The sequence below is a fragment of the Pongo pygmaeus genome, chromosome 21 (genome assembly GCF_028885625.2).
Source record: "Pongo pygmaeus isolate AG05252 chromosome 21, NHGRI_mPonPyg2-v2.0_pri, whole genome shotgun sequence".
Lineage (NCBI taxonomy): Eukaryota > Metazoa > Chordata > Mammalia > Primates > Hominidae > Pongo > Pongo pygmaeus.
The window spans coordinates 38,114,326-38,136,068 of NC_072394.2; the positions used below are offsets into that span (position 1 = coordinate 38,114,326).

General features: G+C 43.6%; 3 protein-coding genes across 14 annotated transcripts in view; 1 reads left to right on the forward strand and 2 right to left on the reverse strand.

The window, feature by feature from the left end:
• Positions 1–11,767, reverse strand: part of NFS1 (NFS1 cysteine desulfurase) — a 30,922-nt gene extending 19,155 nt beyond the window's left edge. The window contains exons 1-5 of one of the 2 annotated variants that reach the window (XM_054467669.2): positions 11,710–11,767; positions 10,880–10,989; positions 10,084–10,200; positions 8,772–8,855; positions 2,824–2,976 (exon numbers count right to left, since the gene is read on the reverse strand). In XM_054467669.2, coding sequence (XP_054323644.1) covers positions 2,824–2,976; positions 8,772–8,855; positions 10,084–10,200; positions 10,880–10,906 — 381 coding nt within the window. In that variant the 5' untranslated portion in view covers positions 10,907–10,989; positions 11,710–11,767. Of the gene's footprint in view, positions 1–2,823; positions 2,977–8,771; positions 8,856–10,083; positions 10,201–10,879; positions 10,990–11,591 lie in introns of both variants that reach the window. The other variant, XM_054467670.2, reaches the window with a different exon arrangement.
• Positions 11,743–13,371, forward strand: ROMO1 (reactive oxygen species modulator 1). Its single transcript, XM_054467671.1, has 3 exons — positions 11,743–11,851; positions 12,033–12,163; positions 13,189–13,371. Exons 2-3 carry the CDS (start codon positions 12,033–12,035, stop codon positions 13,295–13,297), a joined length of 240 nt encoding a protein of 79 aa, XP_054323646.1. The 5' UTR covers positions 11,743–11,851; the 3' UTR covers positions 13,298–13,371.
• Positions 13,372–15,863: 2,492 nt separating this feature from the next.
• RBM39 (RNA binding motif protein 39) overlaps positions 15,864–21,743 on the reverse strand; it is a 39,187-nt gene continuing 33,307 nt past the window's right edge. For 7 of the 11 annotated variants that reach the window (XM_054467727.2, XM_054467729.2, XM_054467732.2 and 4 more), the window contains 5 exons: positions 21,465–21,515; positions 19,355–19,436; positions 17,469–17,574; positions 16,923–17,001; positions 15,864–16,835 (listed from right to left, as the gene is read on the reverse strand). In XM_054467727.2, coding sequence (XP_054323702.1) covers positions 16,735–16,835; positions 16,923–17,001; positions 17,469–17,574; positions 19,355–19,436; positions 21,465–21,515 — 419 coding nt within the window. In that variant the 3' untranslated portion in view covers positions 15,864–16,734. Of the gene's footprint in view, positions 16,836–16,922; positions 17,002–17,468; positions 17,575–19,349; positions 19,437–21,464; positions 21,516–21,743 lie in introns of those variants that run through there. The other 4 variants (XM_054467730.2, XM_054467728.2, XM_063659191.1 and 1 more) reach the window with 2 other exon arrangements.

Sequence of the window (21,743 nt, forward strand, 5' to 3'; positions counted from 1 at the left end):
GGCTGGCATTCGGGGCCACTACCGGTCTCTGCGCCTTGGTGGTAGTGGTCCCCCGGGCCCAGCTGTCTTTTCTTTTATCTCTTTGTCTTGTGTCTTTATTTCTACGCTCTCTCGTCTCCGCACATGTGGAGAAAACCCACCGACCCTGTGGGGCTGGACCCTACAAAAGGACTAGTTCAGGCAACAGAGATTAAAGTCCAGAGGTAGCTAAGATGCAGGATACAATCCAAACAAAGAAATGAGAGGAGGCCGAGAAAGGTGGCTCACATCTGTAATCCCAGTGCTTTGGGAGGCCAAGGTAGGAGGATCGCTTGAGTCCAGGAGTTCACCACCAGCCTGGAGAATGTACTGAGATGCTGCCTCTATAAAAAATGTTTAAAAATTTAGCAGGCTGGCCAGGCACAGTGGCTCACGTCTATAATCCCCGCACTTTGGGAGGCTAGGGTGGGTAGATCACCTTTGGTAAGGAGTTAGAGACTAGCCTGGCCAACATGGTGAAACCCTGACTCTACTAATAATACAAAAAAATTAGCTGGGCGTGGTGGTGGCACATGCCTGTAATCTCAGCTACTTGGGAGGCTGAGGCAGGAGAATCACTTGAAACCCGGGAGGCAGAGGTTGCAATGAGCCAAGATCGTGCCATTGCCCTCCAGCCTGGGCGACAAGAGTGAAACTCCATCTCAAGAAAAAAAAAAAAAATTTAACCAGGCCGGCTGCAGTGGCTCTTGCCTATAATCCCAGCACTTTGGGGGGTGAAGACGGGTGGATCATTTGAGGTCAGGAGTTTGAGACCAGCCTGGCCAAGATGATAAAACCCCTTCTCTACTAAAAATACAAAAAAATTATGTGGGTGTGGTGGTGTATGCCTGTAGTCCTCGCTGCTCGGTAGGCTAAGGTGGGAGAATCGTTTGAACCCAGGAAGCAGTGGTTTCAGTGAGCCAAGATCGTGCCACTGCATTCCAGCCTGGGTGACAAGGCAATATTCCATCTCAAAAAACAAAACAAAAATAAAAATTTAGCCAGGTGAGGTGAGCCCAAGAGTCTGAGGCCACAGTGAGCTATGACCATACCATTGCACTCCAGCCTGGACAACTCAGCAAGACCCTGTCTCCAAAAAAAGAAAGACAGAGGGGGAGAGAGAGAGAGGGAGGGAGGGAAGAAAAGAGGGAAGGAGAAAGGAAGGAAGGAAGAGAGGCAGGGAGGGAGGAAGGGAGGATGGGAGTAAGGAAGGGGAAAGTATAATTCCAGAGACATTATAAGGAAATGGCCATAGATATAAATGTTACTGATTGATGACTGAATGTAAATAAGATGAAAAAGGGAGGAAATAATGAATGATGAGAACACTTTGGAGTTTGGATTGAGGGGTCCATCTACAAACAGCATATTAGGATTTGTCTAGGAATGCTGATATCCAAAATCTGGTGGATAAGATTCAAGAAAATGACACTACTTCTTTAGCAGGATGAGAAGCATCAGTGTAGGGAAGGAGGAGGCCAGAGCTTTGCCACGGTGAATGTGAGTCCCTGGCATCCTGCACATGTGGCCAGTGGCTCCCATACAAACCAGAAAACACCAACAAATGCAAGAAACGTGTCCTCCAGGCCAGGTACAGTGGCTCATGCCTGTAATCCCAGCACTCTGGGAGTCCGAGATGGGTGGATCACCTGAGGTCAAAAGGTCAAGACCAGCCTGACCAACATGGTGAAACTCTGTCTCTACTAAAAATACAAAAATTAGGGCCAGGCATGGCGGCTCATGCCTGTAATCCCAGCACTTTGGGAGGCCGAGGCAGGTGGATCACGAGGTCAGGAGTTCGAGACCAGCCTGGCCAATATGATGAAACCCCGTCTCTACTAAAAATATAAAAAATTAGCCAGGTGTGGCCGGGCACGGTGGCTCACGCCTGTAATCCCAGCACTTTGGGAGGCCGAAGTGGGTGGATTACGAGGTCAGGAGATAGAGACCATCCTAGCTAACATGGTGAAACCCCGTCTCTACTAAAATACAAAAAAACACTAACAAGGTGTGGTGGTGTACGCCTGTAATCCCAGCTACTTTGGAGGCCGAGGCAGGGGAGTCGCTTGAACCCGGGAGGCGGAGGTTGCACTGAGCCAAGATCGCACCACTGCACTCCAGCCTGGCGACACAGCGAGACTCTGTCTTTAAAAAAAAAAAAAAAAAATTAGCCAGGTGTGGTGGCACGTGCCTGTAGTCCCAGCTACTCAGGAGGCTGAGGCAGGAGAATCACTTGAACCCGGGAGGTGGAGGTTGCAGTGGAGTGCCACTGCACTCCAGCCTAGGTGACAGAATGAGACTCTGCCTCAAAAAAAAAAAAAAAAAAAAAAAATTAACTGGGCCTGGTGGCATGCCTCTGTAATCCCAGCTACTCGGGAGGCTGAGGCAGGAGAATCATTAGAACCCAGGAGGCGGAGGTTGCAGTGAGCCGAGATCGCGCCACTGCATTCCAGCCTGAGTTACAAGAGCGAAATTCTGTCTCAAAATAAAAAAAAGAAGTAACAAGTCCTCCAGAGGTTGCAGCGAGCCGAGATCAAGCCACTGCACTCTAGCCTAGGCAAAAGAGTGAGACTCCATCTCAAAAAAAAAAAGAAAAAAGAAAAAGAAACAAGTCCTCCAGAGAAAAGGAGGACAGTACACACTCAAGGGGAACATGATCTCGTTCTCTGCCAGGCCTATTTCTCTAAACTTCATCCTAACTGTTAGATCTATTCCTTCAAGCTCCAGCTAGGGCCCAAGAGAGAAATTTACAAGCTGAAGCCAGGCTCCTCCATTTTTGCTCCTCCTGCCAATAGCCACTCCTACCTTTAGGTCAATGATCCCACTCTTCTGCACTGGGAGGTAGGTGACCTGAAAGCCCTCAGCTTCCAGTGAACGGCAGGAGTCCAAGACACATTTGTGTTCTGTCTGGGTGGTGATCAAGTGCTTTTTCCGTAACCTGTAGAATCGGGCCACCCCCTAGAAATTGGTGGTGACAGATGGAAGGAGAACATACTCAGAGAGACAGCAATGATTTCAATCTCATTTGTAAAGGAAAAGCGGGCAAGAACAGTATGCTCCAACACCAGTTCTCTCATACCAACTGAGTAGCCTATAATTCAGTTCTGAGGCTAACTCTCCAGACTTAGCGAAAACCCCATGGGTTAAGGGCTCAATCATACAAGACTGCCCCTAGTTCAGATACCAGACATAAGTCCCAGGGGTCTCAAGCTACCCATACTTCTGCCCAGTCAAATACAAATTCAGGGCTTCCCGAAGCCCACTCAAGTTCAATAATTCACTAGAATAAATCACATTTCTCCACACCCATAGAATGTACAACACCAGTGAATCCTAATATAAGCTATGGACTTTGGGTGATAATGATGTATCAATATCAGGTCATCAATTGGAACAAATGTACCACTTGATGGAGGATGCTAATAATGGCAGAAGGCTGTGCATACCTGGGGGCAGGGCATATATAGGAAATTTCTATACCTTCCTTTCAATTTTGCTGTGAACCTAAAACTGCTATAAAAAATAAAATCTATAAAATAATAATAGTATACAGATTAATGTAGGTATTTAAAAATCTGGAAAAATATACAGCAAATTAGCAGTGAAAATGTGTTTAGAGTTCTACTCTATATTACTGGAATTTATGATTCATTCATTTAACCAATATTTAGCACCTCCAGTAAGCCAAGTAATTTTCTAGGTGCCAGTGATATAACAGTAAACAAATCATGAGTAGGTATTACTGTTAATATCAGAAGAAACAATAAAGGTACATTTAAAAATTCCTGGAATTTCAACTATTACAAGAAACTAAAAAACCCATTTATCTCATTGAAGAAAAAAAAAAGCGGCCAGGTGCAGTGCCTCACGACTGTAATCCGAGCACTTTGGGAGGCCGAGGCGGGTGGATCATCTAAGGTCAGGAGTTTGAGACCAGCCTGGCCAATATGGGGAAACCCCATCTCTACTAAAAATAAAAAAATAAGCCAGGCCCGGTGGCACACACCTGTAATCCCAACTACTCAGGAGGCTGAGGGAGGGGAATCACTTGAAATCAGGAGGCAGAGGTTGCAGTGAGCCAAGAGTGCTGTTGCACTCCAGCCTGGGCAACAGGGCGAGACTGCATCTCAAAAAAAAAAAAAAGAACGCCAGGCGCGGTGGCTCATGCCTGTAATCCCACCACTTTGGGAGGCTCAGGCAGGTGGATCACGAGGTCAGGAGTTTGAGACCAGCCTGACGAACATGGTGGAACCCCGTCTCTACTAAAAATACAAAAATGGCCAGGCACGGTGGCTCACACCTGTAATTCCAACATTTTGGGAGGCCGAGAAGGGAGGATCACCTAAGGTCAGGAGTTCAAGACCAGCCTGACCAACATGGAGAAACTCCGTCTCTACTAAAAAAAATACAAAAATTAGCCAGGCATGGTAGTACATGCCTGTAATCCCAGATACTCTGGAGGCTGAGGCAGGAGAATAGCTTGAACCCAGGAGTCGGAGGCTGCAGTGAGCCGAGGTCACGCCACTGCACTTCAGCCTGGGCAACAAGAGCAAAACTCTGTCTCAAAATATAAATAAATAAATAAATAAATAAAAATACAAAGATTAGCGAGGTGTGGTGGCACGCACCTGTAATCCCGGCTACTCAGGAGGATGAGGCAGGAGAATCACTTGAACCTGGGAGGCAGAGGTTGCAGTGAGCAGAGATCATGCCCCTACACTCTAGCCTGGGTGACAGGGTGAGACTCCATCTCAAATAAATAAATTAATTAATTAATTTAAAAAAAAAGAAAAAAGAAAAAAAGGGGCTGGATGTGGTGGTGGCTAATGCCTATAATCCCACCACTTTGGGAGGCTAAGGCAAGAGGATTGCTTGAGCTCAGGAGCTCAAGACCAGCCTGGGCAACATCATCTATACTAAAAAAAAAAAAAAAAAAAATTAGCCTGGCGTGGTGGTACACATCTGTAGTCCCAGCTACTCAGGAGGATCACCTGAGCCAAGGAAGTCAAGGCTGCAGTGAGCTGAGATCTGGCTACTGCACTCCAGCCTGGGTGAGATCAAGACTCTGTCTCAAAAAACAGAAAAAAGAAAAAAAAAAAAAAATGGGCCAGGAGCAGTGGTTCACACCTGTAATCCCAGCACTTTGGGAGACTGAGGCAGGTGGATCACCTGAGGTCAGAAGTTTGAGACCAGCCTAGTCAACATGGCGAAACCCCGTCTCTACTAAAAATATAAAAATTAGCTGGGCGTGGTAGCAGGCTCCTGTAATCCCAGCTACTCGGGAAGATGAGGCAGGAGAATCGCTTGAACCCTGGAGGCAGAAGTTGTAGTAAGCCAAGATTACGGCACTGCACTCCAGCCTGGGTGACACAGCAAGACTCCCCCTTGAAAAAAAAAAAAAAAAAAGAATTAACAGTATCAACTTTGCAGAACAGGATCAGGGACTGGGGTCCTTGGGGAAGGAGAGGAAGATTTACACTTCATTTTATTTTTGTTTATTTATTTTTTGAGACGGTCTCATTCTGTCACCCAGGCTGGAATGCAGTGGTGTGGTCTCGGCCCACTGCAACCTCTGCCACCTGAGTTCAAGCAATTCTCTTGTCTCAGCCTCCCGAGTAGCTGGGACTACGGCCACCACACCCAGCTAATTTTTTGTATTTTTTAGTAGAGATGGTGTTTCACCATGTTGCCCAGGGTGGTCTCAAACTCCTGAGCTCAGACAACCTGCCTGCCTCGGCCTCCCAGTGTGCTAAGATTACTGCACCCGGCCTACACTTCATTTAAAATCTTTCCATTGGTTTTAAAAAAACACACCATATGTGACAGAATTATTTTTCAAAAATTAAAAACTTGAAAGAAAATGTGCATCTCTCCCCAGAGCTTATAAAAGACTATTACCTTTAACAGCAGAATAAAAAGCCAGGTGCAGTGGCTCAAGCCAGTAATCCCAGAACTTTGGGAGGCAAAGGCAGGAGGATCACATGAGCCCAGGAGTTCAAGACCAGCCTGGGCAACATAATGAGAGCCTCATCTCTACAAAAATTAAAATAACAGGCCGGGCGCAGTGGTTCACACCTGTAAAACCAGCACTTTGGTTGGCCAAGGCGGGTAGATCACAAGGTCAGGAGATCGAGACCATCCTGGCTAACATGGTGAAACCCCATCTCTACTAAAAATAGAAAAATTAGCCAGGCCTGGTGGTGGGAGCCTGTAGTCCCAGCTACTCAGGAGGCTGAGGCAGGAGAATGGCGTGAACCCAGGAGGCGGAGCTTGCAGTGAGCTGAGATCGCGCCACTGCACTCCAGCCTGGGTGACAGAGCCAGACTCCATCTCAAAAAAAAATAATAATTATTAAAATAACAAAATTAGCCAGGTGTGCTAGTACACGCCTGTAAGCCTAGCTACTTGGGAGGCTAAGATGAGAGGATCGCTTGAGTCCAGGAGTTCAAGGCTCCAGTGAGCTGTGATTGTGCAACTGCACCCCAGCCTAGGTGACAGAGTGAGACCATGTTTTTTTTTTTTTTTTTTTTGAGACAGAGTTTCGCCCTTGTTGCCCAGGCTACAGTGCAATGGCGCGATCTCGGCCCACTGCAACTGCAACCTCTGCCTCCTGGGTTCAAGTGATTCTCCTGCCTCAGCCTTCCAAGTAGCTAGGACTTCAGGGGTGTGCCACCACGCCCAGCTAGTTTTTGCATTTTTAGTAGAGGTGGGGTTTTACCATGTCGGTCAGGCTGGTCTCGAACTCCTGACCTCAGTTGATCGGCCGGTCTCAGTCTCCCAAAGTGCTGGGATTACAGGTGTAAGCCACTGGGCCCGGCTGAGACCCTATCTTATAAAAAATAAATACATAAATAAAAGAAAAGCAGAATATTAAACCATATAGGCCAAAATTATAACTATGTAAAAATGGTCTGTTCATGAGGACAAAGAACATAAATGAGAAACATTTATAATTGATTTATACTCTATTTTATCCTAAAAGGTATTTACATCAGTAAGTAAAAATGGTTGTGGGGCACTTTGGGAGGCCGAGGCGGGCGGATCACGAGGTCAGGAGATCGAGACCATTCTGGCTAACACGGTGAAACCCTGTCTCTACTAAAAATACAAAAAATTAGCCGGGTGTGGTGGAGGGCGCCTGTAGTCCCAGCTACTCAGGAGGCTGAGGCAGGAGAATGGCGTGAACCCAGGAGGTGGAGCTTGCAGTGAGCCAAGATCGCGCCACTGCACTCCAGCCTGGATGACAGAGCGAGACTCCGTCTAAAAAGAAAAAATGGTTGTGGGATGGTGATGATAGTTCAAAATGTTACAGTTGTTTATAAAAATTTCATTTAAATGACATTTCACCACCCACCCACCTTATTTTATCTCAGTTACCCATGATGTAGATTTCTTTAACAACTTATAGATTATTTTACTCTATCAATCATGGAGATTAAAAGAAACATCATCACAGGTACTCTTAGCAATCCTTGACTTGTTGGTTTGGAATCTGTGGAGACTTCCAAAGAAAATATTTTCAAAGTTTTGAAAATGCTCTCCATTTCAGAAACCATCTCCACCTTTGGAGGAAACTTCACCCCAACTCTCTGGTCTCTGCAGTTCCAAGGAAGGATGCCTTCCTGCTAACATGATTAGGCAGAGTGCTGATGACCCTGAAGCCCGTCCTAGGCCTCCTACATTCAGGCCAAGGTCAAAGAAACCAACACTGGCAGCACAGTTCAAAGACAAAGATGAGAGCAAGTGGAGCCAGAGTTCAAACTACAGCAAACCACAATTTCTCAGAGCCTTGGCATTTACTCACGTAATCCTGGCAACCAGGCCCAGTGAAATGTGATTATGTTCTATGAAACACCAACGTGACTACTAAAAGTACCTTTTCCTTGCATTAGCACCAAAGATCTTTTATGTACCCAGGACAAAATGACTGATCCCAGAATGGGTGACCATGTGAATGCCTGCAGAGGGCACCACAAAGACAAGTACTTCAAAATGGAGATATCTAAAGAAACAGGAGGAACTTGTTGCAAATAAATCTGATCAGAAAGAAAAAGGAAGGCTGAGAGGAGGGCAGCCCTGAAATCACATATATAACTTGTTGTTACTAGATGAAAGAATGGAGAAAGGCCGGGTGCGGTGGCTCACACCTGTAATCCCAGCACTTTGGGAGGCCGAGATGGGAGGATCATGAGGTCAAGAGATTGAGATCATCCTGGCCAATATGGTGAAACCCTATCTCTACTAAAAATACAAAAATTAGTTGAGCATGGTGGTGGGCACCTGTACTCCCAGCTACTCTGGAGGCTGAGGCAGGAGAATCACTTGAACCTGGGAGGTGGAGTTTGCAGTGAGCCGAGATTGCACCACTGCACTCCAGCCTAGCGACAGAGTCAGACTCTGTATCAAAAAAAAAAAAAAAAAAAAAAAAAAAGAATGGAGAAAAGGTTCAATCACCATTATCCACTCTCTGAAGTAACTGCCAGACAAAAAAAACAAGTGGTTAATGGCCTGAGGGCCACCTCCTTTGCTATCCAACTACCTCACTCAACTCAGACCAACAGCAGCAAAGACTTAAGAAAGAGTAGACTGCAAAGGGTTAAAGGAAGCAACAAATCAGAAAGACTGCAAGCCTTCTCTTCACAATAGTGTGAGGATGGGTGGCTGTGAAATACACATACGAGTCCAAATGATGGAGGGACACTATCTCCTAGGTCAGGAAAGCCCACATACACCCTCTGGTTCTCTTCTCTTACCTTAATTGCTATGTTGTTGGATTCAGTAGCACCACTAGTAAAAATGATCTCACGAGGATCAGCTCCAATCAGAGATGCTACTTGCTGCAAGCCAAGAAACAGAGATATATAACATCAGTTTCCCAGGCAGAAATAGAGCTGCAGACACAGGTGGGACAGCCCTGGAGCAAGAAGAGCTCCACTGCATTCCACCAAATTGCCCTGGATGAAGCTCTGCACCTACAAGAATCAGATTCTAGTTATATCCCAGATCCCAGGCTCTTTTCCAGCCCAGTGCAAAATAATAACTTTTTTTTTTTAATGAACTATTGGCCAGGCGTGGTGGGTCACTCCTGTAACCCCAGCACTTTGGGAGGCCGAGGTGGAAAGATCACCTGAGGTCAGGAGTTTGAGACCAACCTGGCCAACATGGTGAAACTCCATTTCTACTAAGAATACAAAAATATTAGCCCGGGCATGGTGGCTCAAGCCTGTAATCCTAGCACTTTGGGAGGCTGAGGCAGGTGGATCACCGAGGTCGGGAGTTCAAGACCAGCCTGACCAACATGGAGAAACCCTGTCTCTACTAAAAATACAAAATTACCCGGGTGTGGTGGCGCATGCCTGTAATCCCAGCTACTTGGGAGGCTGAGGTAGGAGAACTGCTTGAACCCGGGAGGCAGAGGTTGCAGTGAGCCGAGATCATACCACTGCACTGCAGCCTGGGTAACAAGAGCAAAACTCTGTCTCAAATAATAGTAAATAAATAAATAAATCAAAATACAAAAATATTAGCTAGGCGTGGTGGCGTGTGCCTGTAATCCCAATTACTTGGGAGGCTGATGCAGCAGAATCACTTGAACCCAGGAGGCAGAGGTTGCAGTGAGCCAAGATCGTGCGCCACTGCACTCCAGTCTGGGCAACAAATGTGAAGACTCCATCTCATAAAAAAAAAAAAAAAAAAAAAGAACTATTGAGCTCTTACTATTTATAGTACTTCTTACTTACAGGTGTTGTGATAATAAACACTTTATCAGCATTGTCTTATTTAATCCACACAGTAACCCTACAGAGTAGAAACTACCACAATCTCCGTTTTAAATGCGGAAAATAAGGCTCAGAGAAATTAGATAACTTGCCCAAGTCATTTAGCCAGGAAATATGGGAACTAATCAAATGCCTGCAGTCAAACTCCAAGGCTGCTCTTTGAATCTCTTCCAGAAAGAATCCAAAACCATTTCTACCTCCATGCACACCTACCAAGAAAGAAATGCCTCCCACAGGCCACTGCCCCTCTTTGACCTTAGAACCTCCTAGACTCCTGTGTACTAACCTGGCGAGCACGTTCCATGGCTGCCTCACTCTCCCAGCCATAAGCATGTGTCCGGGAGTGTGGGTTCCCATAGTAGTTGATTAGGTAAGGGAGCATGGCATCAAGCACCCGGGGGTCCTGAGCACAACAGAACAGATCATTTCCTTGAGCCCATCGTCAATTCAGGTCCCACTCCACCCCTCAGACCTGGCCACCCTGCCTTAAGACACTCTCAACCCTTCAGGCACTGCCTAGAGGCGGCCTCAAACATTCTTTTGTTCCCACAAAACTACCCACCAAATATCAACCTAATACACTCCCACTCACAACCCATCCCAACTCGGATTGTTCTGCCTCCCCACAGGTAGTCTACAAACACTGCCTTGTTCCGACATCTGTTTCTGCTGGTGTTTCCATTCCTGCCAGGCAATGTGATCTATAAGAGGCTGGAACAGGACAGGGCCTAGGCAAACACCCCTGGTCACACATTGGTGAAAACTTGCATTAGACTTTTAACCCGTTTAATACTTGTCGAAGTTCACACAGTTACTAAGTGGCCGTTCTGCTCATTCCAGAGCCCATGCTTTTAACTACTACTATAGAGCCTGCGCTGAAGTGATTTGACCAAGGTCAATTGCTGGTGAGTAGTAAAGCCACTGCCAGTGGCCTCGAATTTAAGCCTCCCGACTCCTCGCTCGGTGCTTTTTCCAGCACACCTTCATGGCTCTCACTTCTCCAGGGATTCAGCCATTTCTTTGCGTGATCACGCCCATCATTTACTTCCTATAAGCAGCCGTGGGAAAAGCTCCATCCTTACCAGAGGAGTTGTAGCTTGCACATCCATATAGAGAGGTCGCAGCACTGGCCCCGCCTCCGGGGCAGCGGCTGTATCTGCGGGAACAGCAGACTGAGGAGCATGGTCTCCAACTGATAAAAAATGGAACGGAGTGGCCAAGTAAGACCGAAGGCAACTATGAACGCATGGCATCCAAAGGGCAGAAGGAAAAATCTGGCTGGAAGTGAGATAAGTGTAAGGGATGCTGGGGTCGAATCTCAATGGAAAGAAAACAACACCAGATACCTGACACGCTGTAAAAGGAGGTAAGGGAGAGGGAGAGAGGGTTCCTGCAGAGGGTGTTGAGTTGATATTCAAATGGTATCGTAGGAAGGAAGGCTCTAAAGGGCAAAGACGTTTAGAAGGAACGTGGAGCCACAGTAGGTGCAGTCCCTTCTGACCAAAGGTAACGGTTTGCACGGGAGCCCTGAGCGGCATCTGTAACTTGGCCAGGAGCGGTCTGAAGGACGCGCCTCCACGGCTCTGGGGGCCTGTGGCGCAGGGTGCGAGGGGTGGTGCGCCGGGGTCAACCGTTCCGGGACCCGCCTAAGAAAGTTTGAGGGATGTGTCATTTGAGAGAAAGGATCAGAGGGTCTGGGCAGCAGGGTGGACAGGAAGGCTCCGGAATATTCCGTTGCGTCGCCGCGCGGAGGGGACAGGTCCGCGCCTCCCGGACAGCGGGACCCGAGCGTACCGCGCAGGCGCAGCCCCCGAGTGGGCGCCGCGGGCTTCGGCCCTGGAGCCGCTGTCACCGCCACTGCCGCCCGCCTCCAAGCGGCTCGGAGCAGCATGGTCCCGCTGGCAGAGCCCACCTTCCGAAGCCGCTGCAGTCCTGGGCCCCAGGCTCCCGGAAGTGCTGCCCGGCGCTCCGGAAGCGATTCTTCGGGCCGCGAGCGCCCTCCCCGTCGTTTTCCGTGAGAGACGTAGAGCTGAGCGACCGAGGCCGCGAGCGAGGTGAGGTAGGTGCCGGGCGACGCGGGGCCGGAACGCGAAGAGGGTGGTGGAGTCGGGCTATCCACTGATTTTCCTTCCCTTACTTCCCCTGAGCCCTTGGGCCCACTTCCCAGCCTGCCGCTTCCGTCCCCGCCCGACTCTTCGGCCAGCGCCTGGGCCCACACTTTCCTATCTCCCGCAGATGCCGGTGGCCGTGGGTCCCTACGGACAGTCCCAGCCAAGCTGCTTCGACCGCGTCAAGATGGGCTTCGTGATGGGTTGCGCCGTGGGCATGGCGGCCGGGGCGCTCTTCGGCACCTTTTCCTGTCTCAGGTGAGGGGCGCGGGCGGTGATCTCTGGGCAGGGCAACCAGACCTTCCGGCCCTACCCCATTCGGCCTGGAGCCTGAACACAGCCTCCTTCTTTCGACTTCTCTCTCTGTCCCCTCGCCAGCCAGACTCATTCCAAATCACCTTCAATCTGAAGGGTCAGGTTGGAAGCGTCAGTGCTTAAGAATTTGAGCTTTAGAGTTAAAATGCTTTCTGGCCCTTTTCTTACTGGTTCGGTGACTTTAGGCAAGTTGGAGACCGGGTTTCCTGAAGTGTAGAATGAAGACAGTAGCATCTAACTTATAGAGTTGTAAAAATTCGATCAGCACACTTTGCACAGCATCTGGCACATATTAAGTGCTCAGTAACTAGTTACTACTGTTGCTTTTATTTTTATTTCCAATTGCGCATAAGGAAAGAAACTCGTTCAGCGGTTTTACTATTCTGGATACAGGATAGAGATAAAGCAGTTAAACTTTACACTCTAAAGATCATTTTCACATTTAGAGGCTGTTATTGCCTTATCTCTAGATTGTAAATTACCATTTACAGAGCACTTACTCTATGTTAAGCACTGTGCTAAATACTGTAGTTTTCAAAATCCTGTAAATAGAGTTGCCCATTTTACACTTGACACTGTGTAAATTGTAGAGCTGACTCTTGAACCCCAACCTTACTCCAAAATCATTAACACCAAGAAACTAAAAGACAGATGTCTTTATTGGGTCTTAAACTGCAGGCAACACCAGTCCAAAAAGCTGGTTTCTCTATGTATTTTACACTGCATCTGCTGCCTCCCACAAACTGAAGGCAGTTAATAGGACATCCACCAGAAAAATACCCTGGAGACCCAGATGGATCTTTTTCCTTCTCACTACCCACCCCAGGTAGTAAGATACAATATCCAGTAAGTGGAAAATGAGATGTAGGGGTTGCTAGACTAGTGTTACCAAAAAATTGGAAAGGAGCAGTTAATACTCTTTCTGATATTTTTGTTACCAAATAGCTCCATCTTGGTTTCCTCCTCAGGATCGGAATGCGGGGTCGAGAGCTGATGGGCGGCATTGGGAAAACCATGATGCAGAGTGGCGGCACCTTTGGCACATTCATGGCCATTGGGATGGGCATCCGATGCTAACCATGGTTGCCCACTACATCTATCCCTTCCCATCAATCCCAGCCCATGTACTAATAAAAGGAAGTCTTTGAGTAGTCACTGTCCCTCTCTTAAAGGAATATTCTTCTCTCAGCTTATTATCCAGCTTTGCCAAGGATCTTCTGCACTAAAGAGATGGACTAATGTAATGACTAGGGTTAGTATCTCTTTCACAAGGCCTGCCTCTCTTAATCCAAAATTGGAAAACTTGGGAGTGTCTAGTACTTTCCATAGATACTATTCAACTAATTACTCAGTACAACTCTGTACTTGTTACTACGGTCACCATTTTAAAGGAGAAAAACTACATCAAAAAATAGATTTACAAGCCAAAATTTCCTCAAGGTCACACATTGCATTATTTCCAAAGCAGTGTTCATCCTGAGGTTGGTTGGTTGCTTGGTTGCCAAGGCTGGAGTGTGGTGGCACGATCTCGGCTTACCGCAACTTCTGCCTCCTGTGTTCAAGCGATTCTCCTGCCTCAGCCTCCCGAGTAGCTGTGAAAACAGGCACGCGCCACCATGCCTAGCTAAATTTTGTATTCTTAGGCTAGGCGTGGTGGCTCATGCCTGTAATCCCAGCACTTTGGGAGGCTGAGGCAAGAGAATCGCTTGAACCCAGGAGGTGGAGGTTGCAGTGAGCTGAGATCGAGCCACTGCACTCCAGCCTGGGCAACAGAGCGAGAATGTCTCAAAACAAAAAACTTTGTATTCTTAGTAGAGACGGGGTTTCACTGTTGGCCAGGCTGGTCTCGAACTCTTGACCTCATGATCCACCCGCCTCTGCCTCCCAGTGTTCGGATTTACAGGCATAAGGCACCACGTCCAGCCCAAGGTTGTTGTTTAGATATACCTAGTGGCTTTATCAGAAAAAGCAAAACAGTTTATCCACTGTGAAAAAAATAGAAACAGCAACCACTTCTGTAGCTTCTCAACTGGCTAAATTCCATCTGATTTTCTAACCAGTCATCAACAATCTATATAGCTTGCCCTCCACAAAACTTACTAGTTTGATGATAAAAAGCTTCTGTAATGAGGCAGTTGTCCATCTCACCTGCCTAGGCCACGCAGACCCTGGAGTTATTAACCTGCATTGCCCATTAAGCATTTCTTAAACAGAACTTTCAAAGATGGTAGTCATTATAAAGATAAAAGAAAACTAGATGAACACTTGGGAACACTGACAGGCAGGAGGAAATTAAGGACATTATCAGATCAGTTACAGATTTTCGAACCAGTGGGATGCTGACTCAGGAACTGATTGGACACAGTTTCACTCAGAACGAGCTGTTTTCCATACACGACACTATTCAAGTTACTACACTCCAACCACATTTCCTCTGAACGTTATTTACACACCAAATTTCATTCTGTGGTAGCGACTAGATTTTGGCACAGATGAGATTAACCACTAAAGGCCATGTTTGCTGGTCCAGTTCCCTAGAAAGCAATGATGCAACAAATTTGTTAGGAAGACTTGGTCAAGGGGAAAAACTGATAACAGGAGATACTCTGGAAAAAGAGCACACTGACAGAATGTCTCTGCCCCAAAGAACTCTGCAGTCTGGTATTGAAAAGCAAATTTTCAATGAGGCTGGGCTCAGTGGCTCATGCCTGTTAATCCCAGCACTTTGGGAGGCCAAGGCGGATGGATCACTTGAGGTCAGTGTGAGACTAGCTGGGCTAACACCGTCTCTGCTAAAAATACAAAAATTAGCTGGGCACAGTGGTGTGCACCTGTCCCAGCTACTCAGGAGACTGAGGTGGGAGAATTGCTTGAACCTGGGAGATGGAGCCAAGATCACATCACTGCACTCCAGCCTGGGCCAAAGAGCAAGACTCCATCTCAAAAAGAAAAAGAAATTGAACCCTGGGAGTTTCCATACAAATTAAATCACTGGAACAATTAATGGGATAAATGTCAAACAAAACGACTGATATGAAATTCTGAATAAGCCTGTAAAACTTGTGCTTCTATGCTAACAAAAAAAAAAGCTGAACAAATGAGGTAAGGAACTCAGTATTTGAAGGTAAGTTAGGAGCAGCATTTCCTACTCAAAAGATTTACCAAGATAGAAACAGTTGAAGAGAATTGAGTATAAATGGTGACAGCTTGCTTCCCAACTAGTATGAAAGCTCAAAACCCCTTAATACAGTAATATATGCACCTTATTTAATATATTAATATATAAATCAATTTGGGAAACCAGTTTGAAGTTAAGCCATTTTGTTAAGTATTGTAAATGGTGAAAATTTCTTCACAAATATGCCCAGACAATGCAGGAGACCAAGAATGCCCAGGTTTTAAGGCCAGGCTGTTTGCTTTTCTTTTTGGTAAACCCCTCAGTTTTGATACATTCTTCTAAAATACACAGGACTAGACTATAATGGAATAAAGGAATTCATGGGGGGCAATGTGAGGGCAAGTTTCCACAGACAAGGCACATTTTCCCCCCAAGAGGCAAGTACTGAATTAAGACTAAAAGAAGCTAATTCTATTCTCAAATTTCTGTAACTTTAAAACATTTGAAAAATGAAGATCTCCTGTGGCCTTTTTAAGAGACTTTTATTTGAGTGGTTCTTACAAAGATTGTTGCAATATGAAAGTCATTTGTTTGATAGAAATATCAAGCTGTCTTGTCAAACACACTGAAGTAACCCAAAAATATATTTCAGAGCTCACAGAGCTTAAAAAGAGCAAAGATTATATGCAACCAGACAAAACCTATTTCTGCATTTCCTATTTCTTTCAGACTGCTTTGCCTACCAGACTCTCAGGTTTAAACATCTTCAGGAAATGCAGGGATCATTTTGTTTGGAATTTTAAGACACACCAGAACACATAGTATTTACAAAGAAACTTTTACAGATACATTAATTGAAAAGATACCATCAAGAAATATTATAATTTTGAAATCTCCCTTTCTTGCCAATTGATCAGAATGCAAGATGAGATGCTAACCAAACAGCTCTTTAGCTGTCTTGTATTTCCATACACTAAATGTGTATTTCAGAAACCTGCTCAACCATCAGCCAAATATCAACATTAGTGAAATGTGAAATGTAACCGCTGTGTAAAAAGTTAGGCTTCTGAAACATTAAAAACATTACATCCCTGGTCTGCCTTTTTACAGAAAGCACATTTGTTCTCCTAGAGCTATTCCTATAGTTCATTAATTTTCTACATGAACATTTTAAAAGGCAGAACAAGAGAACAGTTTTGTATACAGTGGGATTTACTATTTAGGGAGAATGAGCACACTGCATTCCTGTTAACATTTTTATTTTTTCAAGGTAACAGGAAATTGTATACAAATGACAGTAGATCCTTGCCTCTTTATTTTTATCTAAATAAAAGATAACTCAAGATGAATTCTCAAGAAAGAAAAAAGCTATATACATAAGGGACTGTATCTTCCTTCATCGTCTACTTGGAACCAGTAGTTGTGTTGCTGTCATAGAATCAGGAAACAGGTTGTGGTAAGTTGGAAGAGGTACATATGCTGCTGTTATCATTTTACCTATTAAAAGAAACAGACATGTTGGGTTTAACATCTTCATTTTAGAGCCTTAATAACAATCAGTCAAAAAAATAAATTCAAACTCACCAGCAAACCACCTGCCATGCAATGCATTGACAGCAGCAATAGCTGCAGCAATTGATGGGCACTTCACATACACATTGCCCTACAGAAAAAATGAAAAAAAGGTAAAGATGTTGCTGTATGCAAAATGGACCCAGGTTATGTTTATTCAAGTTGCCTGTAGAAACTTAGCGCTCTATAACTACAAAATGGTTATCATAGTTGTTCCACTGACTAATAGGTATATGTAGAATTTTATTTAAAAATGACTTCTACTCCCAAATTTGCCGTTTTATCTTTATGATTTGTATGCAGCCTAAGAATGAATCAAGATGCCAAGATTTCATGGCAAGCTTTGAGCATTACTAGAAATACTCTCATACCCTGATCAAATTGTTACTGATTTTCTTTTATTTTGGAGGGTTTATTTAGCCACTATATTAAAGCTTTCAGGCACACACAAAAAAAAACTATAATGGAAGACTGACCATAATAACATGCACCACGTATGTGTGAAGATTAAGGTAGAGATGAATAACCTAACATCATTTATAAAAAAGATGAAAATACCTGAGCTGAATTTTTGTCAACATAAATATGAATAACTCCTCCATGTTTATTACATTCTTCAATCACATCATCCTTAATCTCGGTATCCCATCCAACTTCTTCTTCTCTGTAAGAAAGTATTAAGGACTCTTAAATACTATTGAAACTAACAAACTGTATGTATTTACAAATGTATCAAAAAATTTAAATATTCTATAAATAAAAAAAATACTTTGGAAAAAAAGCACATTGACAGAACGTCTCTGCCCCAAAGAACACTGCAGTCTGGTATTGAAAAATAAATTTTCAATGAGGCCGGGTGCGGTGACTCATGCCTGTAATCCCAGCACTTTGGGAGGCCGAAGGTGGGCAGATCACCAGAGGTCAGGAGTTTGAGACCAGCCTGGCCATGATGGAGAAATCCGGTCTCTACTGAAAATACAAAATTTAGCCAGGAGTGGTGGCAGATGCCTGTAATCCCAGCTATTCAGGAGGCTGAAGCAGGAGAATCGCTTGAGCCTAGGAGGCGGAGGTTGCAGTGAGCCAGTATCAAATCCCTGCACGCCAGCCTAGGTGACTCCGTCTCAAAAAAAAAAAAAAAAAAAAAGTTAAAAGATATAGATAGGGCTCTGGGGAAAATCAAAGCAAAATAAGATAGAAAATATTGATCCCATCCTACTTTATGACTCTGCATAACTTGAAAGTGACTTTTAAATAGTTAAATGGGCCAGGCGCAGCAGCTCATGCCTGTTATTCCAGCACTTTGAGAGGCTGAGGCGGGCACATCACTTGAGGTCGGGAGTTCAAGACTTGCCTGGCCAACATGGCGAAACCCCATCTCTACTATAAAAATACAAAAATCAGCCAGGCATCATGGCACACGCCTGTAATCCCAGCACTTTCGGATGCTGAAGCGAGCAGATCACTTAAGATCAGGAGTTCGAGACCAGCCTGGCCAACATGGCAAACCCGTCTCTACTAAAAACACAAAAGTAGTTGGGCGTGGTGGTGTGCACCTGTAATCCCAGCTACTTGGAAGGCATGAGAATTGCTTGTACCTGGGAGATGGAGGTTGCAGTGAGCTGAGATAGAGCATGTGGCACCACTGCACTCCAACCTAGAGTGAGACTGGCTCCAACAAAAAAAGTTAAATACTTCAATGCTATCAAACGATACTTACAACGAAAGTTTATCACCATTTCATAGATAAAACTAAAGTAAATTTGGTACTGGGAAAACAAAAGAATTCAAGACTCTTTGGATGAAATAGTCATACAATTGTCATTATATGAAATGTAACTTATCGAAATCGAAACAAATCTACATTTTGATTGGATGTACTATATTATAAATACGATTTATAAAACCAATGAGAAGAGTTAAAAAATAGCATTCTAATCACTAGCTAGGCAGAAGTTACTAGCATTCTAATGCTAATAGTTATTAGCATCCTAATCACTAGCTAGGCATAGTTTCCCTGCCTGGCCGAAAAATTATTTTAAAAGGATCAAAACTATGCAGTTTCAAATGAAATATGGAAATACCAGGCCGGGCGCGGTGGCTCATGCCTGTAATCCCAGCACTTTGGGAGGCTAAGGTGGGCGGATCACCTCAGGTCGGGAGTTTGAGACCAACCTGACCAACATGGTGAAACCCCATCTCTACTAAAACTACAAAATTAGCCAGGTGTGGTGGCGCATGCCTGTAATCCCAGCCACTCAGGAGGCTGAGGCAGGAGAATCGCTTGAACCCGGTAGGCGGAGGCTGCAGTAAGCCAAGATCACGCCATTGCACTCCAGCCTAGACAACAAGAGCGAAACTCCATCTTAAAAAAAAAAAGAGAAATATATAAAACAACTCTATTGACACCTTGATAAGAAATATCACGAATAAAGTCCATTACTTACGTTTGAGGGTTAAACATGTTAGAGAGTTGGAAACATTGTGTTGCAAGTGGCTGAACAGAGGCAGCTGCAGCTAAAGCTGAAGCTAAAAAAAGAGAGAGAAAAATTAGTTTCATGGAAAATGCATGAAAGTATCCCTCATAAATACTTTGAAACGAAACCAAAAACCCACCCCAAGCATGTAACTAGGATGTCACTGGAGTATTTTACCTTATTTAATATTGCTACTAATGTATGTATCAGTAGCTTTCAGATGCCAGAAAACTGAGGTAACCTAATACTTGTAACAGACATTCAGAAATTTGGGAGTCCTATTTTAACAGGGAAATTAAACTTTACGTATTATCAAAATCAGTTCAATTAGACAAAATCTCAATACGCATCAATCCAAACAGACAAAGGATAAAACAGATTTGAGTTTATACCCAAATAAGAGGGGATAATAAAACAAAATCCTTTGAAATGCCAAATAAATCTATATCCTTTCCTATGTCTTAGCTTTCTGCCCACGAAGTTTTTTAAATCTACAAATTATAAAAGAATTAAAAGACATATAAAATCATCCAAGTGTTTAAAGACAATGTCCTAGAAAAATAAATCCTATTAACAATCCTATTAAGAAAAATAAATCCTATTAATAAATCAAATGTTTTAAAAATGTTTTAGCACAATAAAAGGAACACTGAAAAGAGCAGCATATATGTGTAATATCCACTACTACCAAAACATACTGGGGTTTGAAGTTTAAAGAGCATTTTCCAAGACAGTTGCTCCAATGCTTTCACGTGATTTACAAAAATATTACCAGTAGCTGTTACAGAACTCACCGTAATCATATTATCTGACCAAATTTCATTCCAAAACATAATAACAAACAAAGCTAAGGATAAAACAGTGCATTAGAAATTACGGTAATTAAAATAAACGATCACTTAAAGTATCAGAAATATTACACCGAGAAATTAGGGCTGTGCATGAAATATATCATAAATGATGACCTTCTGGTAGCATTACAAGTGCTTTAGCCTCTCTGTAACATATAATTATTTTTTCTTTCATAAAATTTTATTTTAAATAAAACAAAATTTTAATATAACACGTCAAATTCTACTGGAAAAAAGTTAAAAAAGATTCGTGAGTGTATTATAACTGTGCAAAAATGAAGCTCACTATGTAGCTTACAGAAGATTTGGAAGTATCCTTAAAAAAACTAGAAAGTCTAAACAACTGAGGAAGACTTGATTCTTCTAGTTTCTCAAGTTTAGTATGATTATATACTATGAATACTAAAAAATATTAAGAAAATGTACTATACAAATATTCACGTTCAAGCTAGATCAATGCAGAACACAGTAAACCTAGGAAAATCTTTTAAAAAATCTCTTAACAAAACAGCACTGATTAGAAGCATCTTGTTTGTGAAAAAATTTAATTATTGACTATGATGGAACATGACATATCTTTCTCCTAATCATTTCCCTAAACATTAAGCATACTCCTACAAAAGATATAGAACTTACATTAACAGCAAAATGCTCATGTCAAGCAACAGAGATTTAGTGATAACTAAAAACAAGAAATCATAGCCTATACTTAATGAATGGTTTCTCTGAAATGTGCATGTAATATAAGTATGGATAAACCTCTTATTGCTTGGTACTGGCTTAAATAAATCAGAGTACTATGTATTAAGCAAAAAAAGGTGAGTTTTATAGCACGATTCATAACTTTATACTAAGGCAACTTCCAGATTCCATGTTCTAAAATACTTGCCTACTCGTTAACAAGAGAATACTTCATTTCCTGACTTCTATATGCAACTTATCGACACTGAGAACACACAGGTAGGCATAAAACAAAAACAAGGTTGAAAATTTTAAGCAAACTAAAGCCAAAAAAAAAAAATTGTTATTTTGATTTTTTTTAAAGTCCATTAATTTGGGTTAGGTCTTCTGAAATACAGATTACTATGAATATACCACTATGTGTCACTGTGTCAAAATTCGGTCCAAATTACTGGTATAAAAATATGACAATAAATATAGAAAACTGTCTTACTACATTTAATTCTATTTCAAAGACAAAAATAAAAAATATGAACACTTCAACTCACCTTCAGTCTGCTGGGAAAGTCTTGTTTGCAAATCTATAACAAAAGAGAATTCTACAGCTCAGTGCAGGAACAATGAAGAGCCTCAACTAACAGGGTAAATGTCAGGAAAGCATTAATAAAAGAGGACTACAATAGCAGGGTTTATTCAAATGTACTTAGTAAAACCTGGCAGCAAAACCTCCTTCCCCATTCCTCATTGAGAAGGCTTTGGGGCCTTTTTTTCCCCCTCTTATCCTGGGAAACTTACTTTTCCCTCTCTCTTCCTAGACTAGACTACTC